General features: G+C 46.8%; 1 protein-coding gene across 1 annotated transcript; it reads right to left on the reverse strand.

The window, feature by feature from the left end:
* Nucleotides 1-3530: 3530 nt before the first annotated feature.
* On the reverse strand, nt 3531-4932 carry LOC128829957 (uncharacterized). Its single transcript, XM_054015510.1, has 2 exons — nt 4577-4932; nt 3531-4100 (listed from the first exon to the last, which is right to left on the reverse strand). Exons 1-2 carry the CDS (start codon nt 4788-4790, stop codon nt 3625-3627), a joined length of 690 nt encoding a protein of 229 aa, XP_053871485.1. The 5' UTR covers nt 4791-4932; the 3' UTR covers nt 3531-3624.
* Nucleotides 4933-16286: the final 11354 nt, after the last annotated feature.

Raw genomic sequence — 16286 nt, forward strand, 5'->3', positions numbered from 1 at the left:
AATTCAAGGGGTTGGTGCCGATCTGGTTTCTGAATCCCTGATAATTAAGAGGCTGCTCCCCTCTATGCTTTACATCAAAATATGAGCTCTAACACGTTGCTTGTGGTTCCATTACCCAGGTTTAAATGGAAGGGGGCTGGTGGCAGGGTATTGTTGGTAAGAGATCCTCAACTGTCATTTTAATGTTATTGATAAATATGCCTAGATATTGTGCTATGGTTGGTGCTGCATAAATCCAAGTAAATAAATAAAATAATACTTAGAATTTAAAGAGCACTATACACTTTTAAAGGGCTTTACAATCATGAACTAATTAACCCTGGAACTTCCTGCTCAGACACAATGCAGAGGAACTGCCCCATTATATTTCAGATTGGATGCTCATGTATGTACTAGCTGTTGAGATGCCTGACATAAGTAATAGTTAATAATAGCTGCAAGAAAAAGGCAATTTAGAAAGGGATAACCAACAGCGAATGCGCTAGTAGAAGGCGCTCAGATACTAGGGTGATGAGCACGGTATAGAAACCTGTAGAGTAGAACAGAATAATGTTACTTTTGGTTGTCCATCTAACCCAGAGGGTGCTCCAGGCTGGGATCGAGGGGTTTGGAGGGTGGGAGGGGGATCAGGGCTGGGACAGGGGGTTGTGGTGCAGGAGGGGCTCAGGGGTACAGGCTCTGGCAGCACTTACCTCAAGCAGCTCCTGGAAGCAGCAGCATGTGCACCCCCTCCCCAGCTCCTATGCAGAGGCACGGCCAGGCAGCTCTGTGTGCTGCTCTGTCTACAGGCACTGCCCCTGTAGCTCCCATTGGCCGCAGTTCCCGGCCAATGGGAGCTGCGGGGCCGGCACTTGGGGCAGGGGCAGCGTGCGGAGCCCCTTGGCTGCTCCTATGTGTAGTAGCTGGAGGGGAGACATGCTGCTGCTTCCAGGAGCCACATGGAGCTGCAGCATGCATGGAGTGGCCCCCAACCCCGCTCCCTGGCTGGAGCGCGGGAGCGGGGAAAGCCCCAGACCCCTCTCCCCAGTAGGAACTCAAGGGCTGGATTAAATCAGCTGGTGGGCCAGATGTGGCCCCAGGACTGTAGTTTGCCCACCCCTGGTCTTACCTATCTGAAAATGGAAGGAAGTTACACAGTGGGCTGGCTTTTGCCACTAGGCTCTTCTGAGGAGCTTTCCTTTTAAGACCCTCATCCTGCAACAAGCTCTACAAAGACAGAACCTTAGGCCTTGTCTACACTACGAGAGTAGTTCGAATTTACTTGCATCGAATTTTTGGAATCGATATTGCAAAGTCGAACGTGTGTGTCCACACTAAGGACAGCAATTCGACTTTGTGAGTCCACACTAATGGTGAAAGCGTCGACATTCGAAGCGGTGCACTGTGGTCAGCTATCCCACAGTTCCCGCAGTCCCCTCTGCCCATTGGAATTCTGGGTGTAGCCGGCAATGCCTTCTGGGTAACAAAATGTGTCGAGGGTGCTTTTGGGTAACTGTCGTCATCCGTCCATCACTCCCGCCCTCCCTCCCTGAAAGCGCCGGCGGGAAATCAGTTCGCGCACTTTTCCAGTCATTGACAGCGCGGATGCCACAGCACTGCGAGCATGGAGCACGCTGCGACCATCGCTGCAGTTGTGGCCGCTCTCAACGCCTCGCAGCTTTCCCTGAGGCAGATGCAGAAAAGTCAGGCGAGGAGGCTACGGCACCGCGGTGATGTCCTGAAGTCTGAGAGTAGCACAGACCTCTCAGAAAGCAGGGGACCCAGCGCCGAGGACATCACGATGGCAATGGGTCATGTTGATGCCGTGGAACGGCGATTCTGGGCACGGGAAACAAGCACTGAGTGGTGGGACCGCATAGTGCTGCAGGTCTGGGATGAATCCCAGTGGCTGCGAAACTTTCGCATGCGGAAGGGAACTTTCCTGGAACTTTGTGAGTTGCTGTCCCCTGCCCTGAAGCGCAATGACACCCGGTTGCGAGCTGCACTGAGTGTACAGAAGCGAGTGGCCATAGCCCTCTGGAAGCTTGCAACGCCAGACAGCTACCGGTCAGTCGCGAACCAGTTTGGGGTGGGCAAATCTACCGTGGGGGTTGTTGTGATGCAAATAGCGAAGGCAATCGTTGATGTACTGCTGCCAAAGGTAGTGACCCTGGGAAACGTGGAGGCGATCATAGATGGCTTCGCAGCGATGGGATTCCCAAACTGCGGTGGGGCCATAGATGGAACTCACATCCCTATCCTGGCACCGGACCACCAGGGCACCCAGTACATTAACCGAAAGGGCTATTTTTCCATGGTGCTGCAAGCACTGGTGGACCACAGGGGACGTTTTACCAACATCTACGTGGGATGGCCGGGCAAGGTTCATGACGCTCGTGTTTTCAGGAACTCTGGTCTGTTTAGATGGCTGCAACAAGGTATTTATTTCCCGGACTACAAAATAACTGTTGGGGATGTGGAGATGCCTATAGTCATCCTCGGGGACCCAGCCTACCCGCTAATGCCCTGGCTCATGAAGCCCTATACTGGCGCCCTGGACACTGAAAAAGAACTCTTCAACTACCGGCTGAGCAAGTGCAGAATGGTGGTGGAGTGTGCTTTTGGACATCTCAAGGGGAGATGGAGAAGCTTACTGACTCGCTGTGATCTCAGCGAAACCAATATCCCCATTGTTATAGCAACTTGCTGTGTGCTCCACAATCTCTGTGAGAGCAAGGGGGAGACCTTTATGGCGGGGTGGGAGGTTGAGGAAAATAGCCTGGCTGCTGATTACGCCCAGCCAGACAGCCGGGCGATTAGAAGAGACCAGCGGGACGCGCTGTGCATCCGGGAGGCTTTGAAAGCAAAGTTCCTGAGTGAGCAGGGTAACCTGTGACTTTAAAGTTTGTGTACAGAGAAGCTGAACCTGCCCCCGTTTCTTTACCCAGTTAATGTTGACTATCCTATCCAGTTACATACCCCCTTCACCCCCCTTCCAACACACGTTTCGAAATAAAAATAGTTCTACTTTGTTAATGCACACCGTTTTCTTTAATACTGTTTTCGCGGGAATTTTTTAAAACTGGGACGCAGACTGTGGTGCGGAGCGGGTGTAGTGTAGTGACGCAAATGAAGCTTCTAAACTCAAGGATTGACAGGCTCCGCTGCGGTGGGATGGTTGTTTCAACGGAGCCTGTCACCCCTCCTGATCGGGACTGTGTGTATGGGGGGGCTATGTGACTTTGTGGCAGGGGGAGGACGGTTACAGATCCCCTGCTGCGTGGCTCTGTGATCCTGCATAAGGACCGCCGCTTAAGATCTGTAACTGCCCTCCCCCGCCACAAAGTCACAGAGCAACCCACCCCCCACCACATAACATGAAAACAACCTCCCAGACTAACCAGGGTAACTAGTCACTGCATCACTGCACTGTGTATGTGCCCTGCTGCTGTGCCTGCCCCCGCCTATGTACCCTGCCAAAGGTGACTGTCCTGTCCAATTACCAACCCCCTTTCCCCTCCTCCTCCAAAAGAACATGATTGAAACAGTAGTTAACAGAAACGTATTTTTTATTATCAACTACACATGGAACTGGGAGGTGAAACTTGGACGGGGGCTTGTGTCAGGCGGGAAGGAAAGAACTTTTCAAATTTTGGGGAATGAGAGCCTTCTGCTACTAGAGCTCTCTGCAGGGGTGGAGTGAGAGTTAGCAGGGACTCTGCCGCCACTCCTTCTTTGCACTTTGGGTGAGGTGGGTATGGGACTTGGTGGCGGGGGAGGGCGGTTAGAGATGGACTGCAGCGGGGCTCTGTCCTCCTGCCTCCGTTCCTGCAGAACATCCACAAGGCGCCGGAGCGTGTCTGTTTGCTCCCTCAGTAGTCCAAGCAGCGTTTGAGTCGCCTGCTGGTCTTCCTGCCGCCACCTCTCCTCCCGATCCATGTTTGCTTGGTGCATTTGGGTCAATTTCTCCCGCCACTGGGTCTGCTGTGCTGCCTGGGCTTGGGAACAGGCCGTAAGTTCAGAGAACATGTCCTCCCGTGTCCTCTTCTTCCTACGCCTAATCCGCGCTAGCCTCTGGGAGTGTGATGCCAGGCTAGCTTCTGAGACAGTCGCAGATGGGGCTGTGGAAATGGGAAAAAGGGAGTGAATTCCTCAGAAAGATAAATGTAGTTGTGAACAAAGAACATAGTCTTTCTCTGTGAACAAGACCATGCACAGCACCTATCACATGCGCACTCAGCACAAGGTCGAATTCTCGGCCTTCGCATTCAGTGCCTGGGGTCTTGCACAGCACATTTGAGAAGCGGGGCAGCACAACGGAATTTCTGTTGCAGGCAGACATGGTAAGCCGTAGACTTGTGGCAGTTTAAAACTTTTATATTACCACTGGCCTCATTTCACATTTAAAGCAATGTCAGTCCCTGCTGCCAGCAATCCGGCAAGCGGGAACTCTGCCCCTGTCCCACCCCCTCGTGGCTGTCCCCGGGAACGATCCCTTTCGGCTGCCCCTCTCCCGCCTCCACCGCGTGGCTGCAAACCAGCGGTTACAGTTCTGTAAAGGAACGAGCAAGCAGTCCCAACACTAACATTCCCCTACCTAATTCAAAGCAGGTCACCATGGGCGACATCACCCTGATGAGGATCTCTGAGAGCGAGAGAGAGAGAATGCTCCGGGAAAGCCTCCAAAGACCAGGGCCGTATGCCGCCCTGCTGTGCAGAGCAATGATTCCCGAGTACTTGATAGTCTCGTGGCGCGGCAACGTGTCATACTTCGGAGGACCCAATAAGGCCGCTCTCCCCAGGAACCTCATGCAACGGCTTTCCAATTACCTCCAGGAGAGCTTCATCGAGATGTCCCAGGAGGATTACTGCTCTATCCTCGCATATATAGACCGCATTTTACTGTAGCTGCAGGAGCAGGGAATAAACAGTAGAGTGGCTTGTGCTGGACAATCACGGAAAACCGGACATTGCTAGATTTTTTTTCAAAACTTGCACTGCCCATGACTAAACTGTTAAGCGCCTAGGGCACAGTAATCATGAACAACCCATTCTTTTAATTGTTAATATTCCTGTTCTGTTAAAAATAAATGTTTAGATGTTTACAACACTTACTGGCTGATCCTTCCCCAGATTCTGTGTCCGGGGTAACGGCTGGGGACGGTTGGTAGGGGATCTCTGTAAGGGTGATGAAGAGATCCTGGCTGTCGGGGAAATCAGCATTGTGAGCGCTGCTGACTGCCTCGCCCTCCTCATCTCCTTCCTCATCTTCCCTGTCCCCTAACATGTCCGAGGAACCGGCCGTGGAGAGTATCCCATCCTCAGAGTCCACGGTCAGTGGTGGGGTAGTGGTGGCGGCCGCACCGAGGATGGAATGCAGTGCCTCGTAGAAACGGGATGTCTGGGGATGGGATCCGGAGTGTCCGTTTGCCTCTTTGGTCTTCTGGTAGCCTTGTCTCAGCTCCTTGATTTTCACGCGGCACTGCGTTGCATCCCGGCTGTATCCTCTCTCTGACATGTCTTTTGAGATCTTCTCATAGATCTTTGCATTCCGTTTTTTGGAGCGCAGCTCAGAAAGCACGGACTCATCGCCCCACACAGCGATGAGATCCAAGACTTCCCGATCAGTCCATGCTGGGGCCCTCTTTCTATTCACAGACTGCACGGCCATCACTGCAGGAGAGCTCTGCATCGTTGCCAGTGCTGCTGTGATCGCCACGATGTCCAGACAGGAAATGAGATTCAAACTGGCCAGACAGGAAAAGGAATTCAAATTCAAATTTTCCCGGGGCTTTTCCTGTGTGGCTGGTCAGAGCATCCGAGCTCGTACTGCTGTCCAGAGCGTCAACAGAGTGGTGCACTGTGGGATAGCTCCCAGAGCTATTAGCGTCGATTTCCATCCACACCTAGCCTAATTCGACATGGCCATGTCGAATTTAGCGCTACTCCCCTCGTCGGGGAGGAGTACAGAAGTCGAATTAAAGAGACCTCTAGGTCGAACTAAATAGCATCGCAGTGTGGACGGGTGCAGGGTTAATTCGATGTAATGGCGCTAACTTCGACATAAACGCCTAGTGTAGACCAGGCCTTAGGAACATGTGGAGTCCAGTTGATTTTGGTGGGAGCCCATGAATGCTAATCTTGGCTAGAGATAACTTAAGTGGGGTTCTGGAAGTTGGCCCAGCTGCAGACAGGTTGCCTTAGAGGCTCTCTGAGAGCAAGCCTTGTGTAAAGATGGAACTGTCTGAAAGCAAAGAGCTGTAGGAATTGACCATGACTGAGATCTGAAATCTGCATGAAAGCAGACAAAATTCTCCAGAGGTACAATTTTGACATACTGGAAGCACTTGGTTTTCATTGTGGATGGAAACACTGAAACCACAATCAAGAGTAATCAATTGGCATGAACACTTTTGTTCTCATAACAGATGGTGCTTGAGTGTATAATCATTAATTTTTAATAGTGTAAATATTAGATCTAGTAGAAGAACATCCCCATAGAAGGGAGATCTTAGAAGAGAATCAAAATGATAAAATTCTGCTAAGATCATAACTCCCTTGCATGTAATATTAAAAGTGGGCCAAATCCTCAGCTGCTAGAGGTCAGCATAGCTTTCCATGGAGGTCTGATGATTTCCTGCAGCTGAGGATCTGACCAGTATCCCAGTGCACTTGAACTCCATCTGGAAGCAGACAGAGGCAGACACACAAAACAATTTTAGGTTTATGACAAATGAAGTTCACAAAAAATGTAAGCCAATAAAGTTCTGAAGATCCCCACTGAGACTTTGAATAAAACTCCATTAGCATTATCTGAAGTATTTACAGCATTGTAAATTGTTTTCTAACTACACAGACATCATAATTAACACTTACCTAACGCTGTTTCTATTCAAAGGGCTACACAAACATTAACTAATTAATCAGCATCCAGAAAAACCCTCAGTCTTCTGAAGGACTTTTATTTTGTTAAGGCTGTCAGTGCAGCTCTCGGCTCAGGCTCATCGGGGAATCCTGATTGGCTGTTCAGATTTCCTCACTGAGGAACATTCCATTATTATTTATTTAAATGATGCTCATGCCAAAAGGCCCAAACTGAGACTCCATTGTACTAGGCACTGTACAAACACATAGCCAGAGACAATCCCTGCCCTCAAAGAGCTTACAGTCAAAATAGACAAGACGGACAAAGGACGGGAGAGGAAACAGAAAGGTGAAGTGACTTGCTCGAGGTCACACAGCAAGGGAGCAGCAGAGCTGGAAACAGAACCCGGTGTTCTGACCCCCAGCCCATTGCCCTACCAACTAGAGCATTAGACTACTCTAAAACTAAACCCATAAACGAAACAGCACTAGCGCCACGATTAAAAATAGATCAATGATTTGTAATAAACAAACACCCTCGACACAGCAGCAGTATTGCCATTAGCTTTGCTTTGCAATTCTCCTACCCAAGCCTCCACTTCGCGTGGGCTGGTTGATGCCCGCTGTCTGCGTGAAGCCTTTGAAGTGAACGGGCTAAGGCTGCTAAGAACAGCTCAGAGGGAAAATGGCAGCATTAAATATTTGAAAAGACGTTTCTGTTCCTCTCGCAGCTCAGTGTTGGCTGAGCTTTGTGAACAGAATAGTAAGGGGAGGTTTTTGTTGTTTTTTAAATGCCGTTTTGTCTCTTACGTTCCTTGTTTGTCATGAGGAGATTAGATGTGGGGTGTGTCCACCTGCACAATGCACGGGCTGCCCTGTGGATGTGCAGCCCACAGTGGGGAGATGTACTGTCCTGAGAACTTGGGCCAGCTTGTGCCCCTTTCCCCCAGGTCTATGCCCAGAGAAGGCCCTACATGGTTACTACCACTACACCCTCCCATCATCAGTCTCAGTGCCGCCTTCAAATACACACATCCATCTGGTGGCACAATTCACCCAAACCGGAAACAACAGAACCGCCTTAAGTGTCTCTCTTGCATTGATTCCTCGGAAACTCCCAGATGTCCCTTATCTGTGGGCAGAATTTGGCCTTATAAAATCATGAAAAATACCATACATTACTCAACATTAGGGCCAAATTCTGCTTTCAGTCATGCCAGTACAAATATAAGTAACTCCAGTGATTTTAAATGGAGTTACTCCAGATTTGAGCTAGAGTGACTAAGAGAAGAATTTGGCTCTTAGTGGCCAGAAAATATACACTAACCTATTTCACAGAGAAATGCTTACCTTAGTGAACATCACTGTTAAATTGTTGTTGTACACTACAAAAGCTATAATCTAGCTATATAGGGGCATAAATTCTCAATTTAAAGTTCACACCAATGAATTTAATGATGTTCACACCTATAAACAACACAAAGTTTGGGCCTACGTGTTTCTAATGTACAGATCACAGTGGCATGCAACATAATATCCAAATGTTTTTTTTAAAGTAAAGGCAAATGAAACATATATATTTATACTAAAGATTAATTCTCAGCAGATTTAATTAAATAAAATTTTAGGATTTCAAGTTCAGGGATTCAGAGCAACAATTAAGTGACTTATCCAGCACAATACAAACAGTTCTTATTTTGCACTAGAATGTATAACATAAAGAAGAGATTGATTGACACAAGCCTTGTAATTCCAGTATGTACACAGTAATATAGAAGGTCCATCTGAATGTTTGTTATGCATTTTACTTGTATCCTCTGGAAAAAAAAGAGTTTAGAGAGCATTTTAACCTTTGCATTTTAATAAACTGAATGAGAACTCAGTGATGTGAATATTCATGTAGACCATTTTGTAGTACATGGGCTGTCAGTCAAACGCATCTCTTTCTTTACTGGATTCGGGGGCGGGGGGAAACTAGCTCCATATGTTATGAACCAGTAAATATTAAGGAAAGATGAATCAGTAATTTTGTTAAGAGGATTTCACTCTGATCATGTTTAGTAGTAGATAGAAAAAAAAAACCCACTAGATTATTTTGGAATAAAACACACACAAAGACTATTCAGTTATAATATTGCTGATAAAACACTCTGCCACTGGCAACTTGTATGCAAAAGTTCCTCCATTCCTAATGTGTGGTGTTTTTTTTTTTTTTCAACATCTACAAATTATTTTTGACTTAGCCAAGCAGGGAGCCTACTTTCAACCCTCAATTGGAAAATCATGGAAGCTTTATCAAGTCTTCCACCTGCATCTCTTTTTAGCATCACAGTTCTTTATTCTCTAAAGGATGAAAAACCCTGGCATATAAAAACTTTGTTAAGCTGTCACTGTCAATAGAGTTAAAAAAAATAATGGTTGACAAAGAAGAAACAAATTGCATCTTCAAATAAGTTTCCTTCAAGCTATTGTTAAAAGCTATAACCTCTGATGTTAACTAAATTTAACCCATACTGACCCTCATTGTGCCCCTTAACCTCTTCTTTATTCTGCTTCCTGTGGCTGCTGAAGAAAACTGGCCCAGTCATTGGAAAAGAGTTCTCTGTTGCACACAAAGGCTCAGCCTAGCTGCTAGTCTGTCAGGAGGCACAGAATAGACTGAGAGGTCAGCACCTGTGCTGAGAAGCAGGTGACAGTGAACTGCCTGGATCATTCTAGGGCAAGTTGTAATAGTTTCTACCCTTCAAATATCACACTGTAGTTTAGGGTATTCAAGGCAGTGAAGTTCACGTTTTCTTTGTGAATGCAGACTTTAAACAAATTAATCCATTGCTGTTCAACTGACTGTAAAATTAGTAGATTTACTGTTGCAAAAAAAAAAAAAAAAAAAGAGAGAGAGAGAGAGAGCTTTCACTTCTACTTTAATAAGGTCACGGATGTGTCCTAGGCTGCCAACAAAGCAGCTTTTAAAATCTTCGCAGCTGAACCCAGCAACTTGCAACCCAGCAACTTGCAGCTGCAGAACAATGTCTCAGATGTACAGTGGAAAGTCCTCGCCATACAGTCAAGATGTAAAACTAGACATTTAAAAAAACCTGCTACATGGGGAAGTTTTAACTTTAATTGTATTTCACCCTGGGGACTCACAGGCTTGTTTTATGGTTAACATTCTAATATATTCAGTCAGCCTTTCTTTTCACTGAGTATAAGCAGTCCTTTGCCGGGATTCAGTAAATCAGTATAAGTGACGTAATGGCAGGGCATGCATCTTCAAAAGATTTTTTTTTAAATTCATAGAAAAGACAGATTTTCAAAAACAAAACAAAACTTTAGCCTGTTTCAACTGGATTCTTGCATTATGTGTGGGGGCTCAGTTAGAAGTTATTGTTTATCACTTGCTGGTTTGTAAAAATGTAATTGCCTTTTCTTGTTAGAAAAGAGAAATGGAAATGTGTGTACGAAGTACCTTTCAAAGCCTAGGGATAGAAAGTTAATGAATGAATTACTGTAGTCTCTAGGAATCAGTAAATGTATTCATTGAGAATTTTTGCATCATTTGGATGTCTGTATGTACTAAAACTGTGTGTTTTAAGAGATACGTAAAGTTCTATCCTGTTCTCTCCCTTTGGTGCAAGGGAGTTTTTCAAATGAGTTGCCTGACAGAGCCATATACAAAGACTGAGATGAATGTTGGTAGTAAGAATACTTATCATTTATTCATAGATCTCAACACACTGTACAAAGGAGTATAGCATCTTTATCCCCATTCTGCAAATGGGAAGCCTGAGGCACAGAGAGCTATTGGGAACTGCAGGTGCTCAGCTCCTCTGAAAATGAGTACACTTCTATTTAGGTGACTAAATATGGATTTAGGAGCATAACTGTAGACATCCTGATTTGAAAATTTTGCCCTATAATTCTTAGCGAATATTGTTTGGAAAATAGAAAAAGTTGCATAAACAGATATTTCCAATACAGTATGGGTTTGAGTTCTACTTATCTCTTGTCCAATTCCAGGCCTAATGGCTGCTTGGAAAAACTTCTGTTCCTGAATTAGGTGTTCATGGTATTACACCTATGGGAATTCTGCACCACTGCGCAATGCAGAATTTTGCAGAAATTAATGTTGTGCATGCAGAAATTCTTCTCCCCTACAGAAATGGGCTGCAGAGATGTTGGCCGCCACTAGGGGCTGCTGGACCTGGCAGAGCCCAGCTCGCAAATAGAAGACAAGGCCCGGAGGAGGGGGAGGGAACTGGAAGATTCACAGCAGCTGCAGTTCCCAGCATGCCCTGAAGGACGGAGGCGGCAGCGCACAGAATACTCCATGCAAGCCTGGGATTGAGCATCAGGCTGTTTCTCCCTCTGAATTCCTGGGCTCTGGGGAGTAGAGTGTGTGAGTATCTGGGCCGGGTGGGGCCCCGCAGCTGGCTTCTGGGGGGGTAAGGGATGTGAGTGTCTGTGCTGGGGGCTGCAGCTGGGCTCTGGGAGGCAGGGGTGTGTGTGTCTGGGCCAGGGGAGGTTCTGCAGCTGGCCTCTGGGGGGCAGAGGATGTGAGTTCTGGACTGGGGGGGCTGCAGCTGGATTCTGGGGGGGAGGGGGTTTGAGTGTCTGGCCCCCAGCTGGGCTCTGGGGAGGAGGGGGCAGAGAAACAGGAACTGGGTTGTTGTAGGGGTTTCTTTAACTCTACTCCAGTGTGTTCCCTGCTGTGCTCAACAAGCTGTTTCCTCCCAGCTTGTTAGCTTGATTGCTTTGTTTACTTTATTTGCAAATATACTTTCATTGTCTATGACTTACAAAGCTTGACCCAGACAGGTAAATCCATATTCCTTTGTCTAAGGCAGGCTTGCCTCAAAAACATATTTTAAGATCATATTTCCAGCACACATACATAACTTTTTATACACAACCAGTACATATATCATGCAAAGATATTCATGACCAGCATGTCACCAGTTTTTTTATATGATACCTTACAATACACTGTTTGGCTAAATAGTCTTACAACAGTGTGTTCAGTGTGCGCTTTACAACCAAGGAGATGGACAAAATAGATCAGACACATCTGACCTGAACTCTGACCTGGGGGAAAAGTCCTCCCCAACCTCACATATGGAGACCAGTTAGACCTTCAGCATGTGACCAAGAACCAGCCAGTCAAGTACCTTAGAGAGAGAATGCTCAATGCCACAATAAAAACAAACAAACAGAAAACAGCCCTTCCTCACCCCTGTAGGTGGTCAGACACAACCCTGAAGCATGAACTTTTAGGAATATAAGACGTAAAGTGGAAGTGAGCCCCAGGGCTGCTGAGCCCTGCCCCCTACCATTACAAGAAACCCTGTCATACAACTGCACTCATGAATTTGTCCAGTTTTCTTTTAAAACTATTTAAGTTGTTTGCCCCTACAGCTCCTATTGGCAGGCTGTCCCAGAACCTCAGCCCTCTGATGGTTAGAAACCTTCTTCTAATTTCCAGTCTGAATTTCTTCATGGTTTACATCCATTTGTTCCTGTGCCAGCATTGTCCTCTAGCTTAAATAACTCTTCATCCCCCCCAGTGAATTTATACAGAACAATCTTATCACCTCTCAGCCTTCTTTTTGTTAGACTAAACAAACCAAGCTCTTCCAGTCCCCTCTCATAAGACAGGCCTGGTAGGAGCTGTGCATAGTTTGATATATGGAATAAATATGGCAGGAACTGTCCCAAGACCAATCTGTATCACATAGAAGGCCAAGAAAAACCAATTGCCTGCATTAAGTAATAAGTAGAGATAACCATGAAAAAGCTGCCTAAGTACATTTTCTTCTGAGTTATGTATTGTCAAATGGACACGTTGGGCTTTTGTTGAGTAACTTGTCTGAATGATAATCACTTATTCTATTTATCAGTATTAAATAGTATGCTAAGCATCTACTAATACAGATAACAGCCACAGGTCCCAACCTTTCAGAGCACTTGGCTGCTTTGTACCACTTCAGCAGTGTAAAGCAGAACCTAATGTCAGCAGGCCCAGCCACTTAAGGATCCCTTTAGTCTAAGGACTCCTCAGGTGGCATACAGTCACCACCACAGCTCCTACTGCACAACTCTCGCAGTCACGCAGCGGGCAGGGATGGGACACCCCAGCATCAGAGTGAGCCTCAGCAGCCAGGGGGCCACTGAGAGCCAACACGAGCCAGTACTGCCTTTGACCTGCTCCAGGTTTCACTGGGGTATGTGCTGGAACCAGAGGCCTCAAGATGGGGGGAACATAAAGATGGCTAAAAGCCACCTTTGTGCTTGATCTGGACCTGCCCCCAAAGAATCATAGAATATCAGGGTTGGAAGGGACCTCAGGAGGTCATTTAGTCCAACCCCCTGCTCAAAGCAGGACCAATTCCCAACTAAATCATCCCAGCCAAGGCTTTGTCAAGCCTGACCTTAAAAACTTCTAAGGAAAGAGATTCCACCACCTCCCTAGGTAACCCATTCCAGTGCTTCACCACCCTCCTAGTGAAATAGTGTTTCCTAATATCCAACCTAAACCTCCCCAACTGCAACTTGAGACCATTACTCCTTGTTCTGTCATCAGATACCACTGAGAACAGTCTAGATCCATCCTCTTTGGAACCCCCTTTCAGGTAGTTGAAAGCAGCTATCAAATCCCCCCTCATTCTTCTCTTCTGCAGACTAAACAATCCCAGTTCCCTCAGCCTCTCCTCATAAGTCATGTGCTCCAGACCCCTAATCATTTTTGTTGTCCTCCGCTGGACTCTTTCCAATTTTTCCACATCCTTCTTGTAGGGGACCCAAAACTGGACACAGTAGTCCAGATGAGGCCTCACCAATGTCTAATAGAGGGGAACGATCACGTCCCTCGATCTGCTGGCAGTGCCCCTACTTATACAGCCCAGAATGCCGTTAGCCTTCTTGGCAACAAGGGCACACTGTTGACTCATATCCAGCTTCTTGTCCACTGTAACCCCTAGGTCCTTTTCTGCAGAACTGCTTCCTAGCCATTCAGTCCCTAGTCTGTAACAGTGAATGGGATTCTTCCGTCCTAAGTGCAGGACTCTGCACTTGTCCTTGTTGAACCTCATCAGGTTTCTTTTGGCCCAATCCTCTAATTTGTCTAGGTCCCTCTGTATCCTGTCCCTAACCCTCCAGCGTATCTACCACTCCTCCCAGTTTAGTGTCATCTGCAAACTTGCTAAGAGTGCAGTCCACGCCATCCTCCAGATCATTAATGAAGATATTGAACAAAACCGGCCCCAGGACCAACCCCTGGGGCACTCCACTTGAAACCGGCTGCCAACTAGACATGGAGCCGTTGATCACTATCCGTTGAGCCCGACGATCTAGCCAGCTTTCTATCCACCTTATAATCCATTCATCCAGCCTATACTTCTTTAACTTGCTGGCAAGAATACTGTGGGAGACTGTATCAAAAGCTTTGTTAAAGTCAAGGAATAACACATCCACTGCTTTCCCCTCATCCACAGACCCAGTTATCTCCTCATAGAAGGCAATTAGGTTAGTCAGGCATGACTTGCCCTTGGTGAATCCATGCTGACTGTTCCTTATCACTTTCCTCTCCTCTAAGTGTTTCATAATTGATTCCTTGAGGACCTGCTCCATGATTTTTCCAGGGACTGAGGTGAGGCTGACTGGCCTGTAGTTCCCCGGATACTCCTCCTTCCCTTTTTTAAAGATGGGCACTACATTAGCCTTTTTCCAATCATCCAGGACCTCCCCCGATCACTATGAGTTTTCAAAGATAATGGCCAATGGCTCTGCAATCACATCCTCCAACTCCTTTAGCACCCTCGGATGCAACGCATCCGGCCCCATGAACTTGTGCTCGTCCAGTTTTTCTAAATAGTCCCGAACCACTTCTTTCTCCACAGAGGGCTGGTCACCTTCTCCCCATACTGTGCTGCCCAGTGCAGCAGTCTGGGAGCTGACCTTGTTCGTGAAGACAGAGACAAAAAAATCATTGATTACATTAGCTTTTTCCACATCCTCTGTTACTAGGTTGCCTCCCTCATTCAGTAAGGGTCCCACACTTTCCTTGACTTTCTTCTTGTTGCTAACATACCTGAAGAAACCCCTCTTGTTACTCTTAACATCCCTTGCTAGCTACAACTCCAAGTGTGATTTGGCCTTCCTGATTTCACTCCTGCATGCCTGAGCAATATTTTTATACTCCTCCCTGGTCATTTGTCCAATCTTCCACTTCTTGTAAGCTTCTTTTTTTGTGTTTAAGGTCAGCAAGGATTTCACTGTTAAGCCAAGCTGGTCTCCTGCTGGTCTCCTACTGTTCTTTCTACACATCAGGATGGTTTGTTCCTGCAACCTCAATAAGGATTCTTTAAAATACAGCCAGTTCTCCTGGACTCCTTTCCCCCTCATGTTATTCTCCCAGGGGATCCTGCCCATCAGTACCCTGAAGGAGTCAAAGTCTGCTTTTCTGAAGTCCAAGGTCCGTATTCTGCTGCTCTCCTTTCTTCCTTGTGTCAGGATCCTGAACTCGACCATCTCATGGTCACTGCCTCCCAGGTTCCCATCCACTTTTGCTTCCCCTACTAATTCTTCGCAGTTTGTGAGCAGCAGGTCTAGAAGAGCTCTGCCCCTAGTTGGTTCCTCCAGCACTTGCACCAGGAAATTGTCCCCAACACTTTCCAAAAACTTCCTGGATTGTCTAGTATCAGGGGGTAGCCGTGTTAGTCTGTATCTACAAAAACAACAAGGAGTCTGGTGGCACCTTAAAGACTAACAGATTTATTTGGGCATAAGCTTTCGTGAGTTAAAACCTCACTTCTTCGGATGCATAGAGTGAAAGTTACAGATGCAGGCATTATAAACTGACACATGGAGAGCAGGGAGTTACTTCACAAGTGGAGAACCAGTGTTGACAGGGCCAATTCAATCAGGGTGGATGTAGTCCACTCCCAATAATAGATGAGGAGGTGTCAATTCCAGGAGAGGAAAAGCTGCTTCTGTAGTGAGCCAGCCACTCCCAGTCCCTATTCAAGCCCAGATTAATGGTGTTGAATTTGCAAATGAATTTTAGTTCTGCTGTTTCTCTTTGAAGTCTGTTTCTGAAGTTTTTTTGTTCAATGATAGTGACTTTTAAATCTGTAATAGAATGACCAGGGAGACTGAAGTGTTCACTTACTGTCTTGTGTATGTTACCATTCCTGATGTCTGATTTGTGTCCATTTATTCTTTTGCGGAGGGACTGTCCGGTTTGGCCAATGTACATGGCAGAGGGGCATTGCTGGCACATGATGGCATATATGACATTAGTGGATGTGCAGGTGAATGAGCCCCTGATGGTGTGGCTGATGTGGTTGGGTCCTCTGATGCTGTTGCCAGAGTAGATATGGGGACAGAGTAGGCAACGAGGTTTGCTACAGGGATAGGTTCCTGGGTTGGTGTTTCTGTGGTGTGGTGTG

This window comes from Malaclemys terrapin, chromosome 1 (assembly GCF_027887155.1).
Source record: "Malaclemys terrapin pileata isolate rMalTer1 chromosome 1, rMalTer1.hap1, whole genome shotgun sequence".
Taxonomy (NCBI): Eukaryota; Metazoa; Chordata; order Testudines; family Emydidae; genus Malaclemys; species Malaclemys terrapin.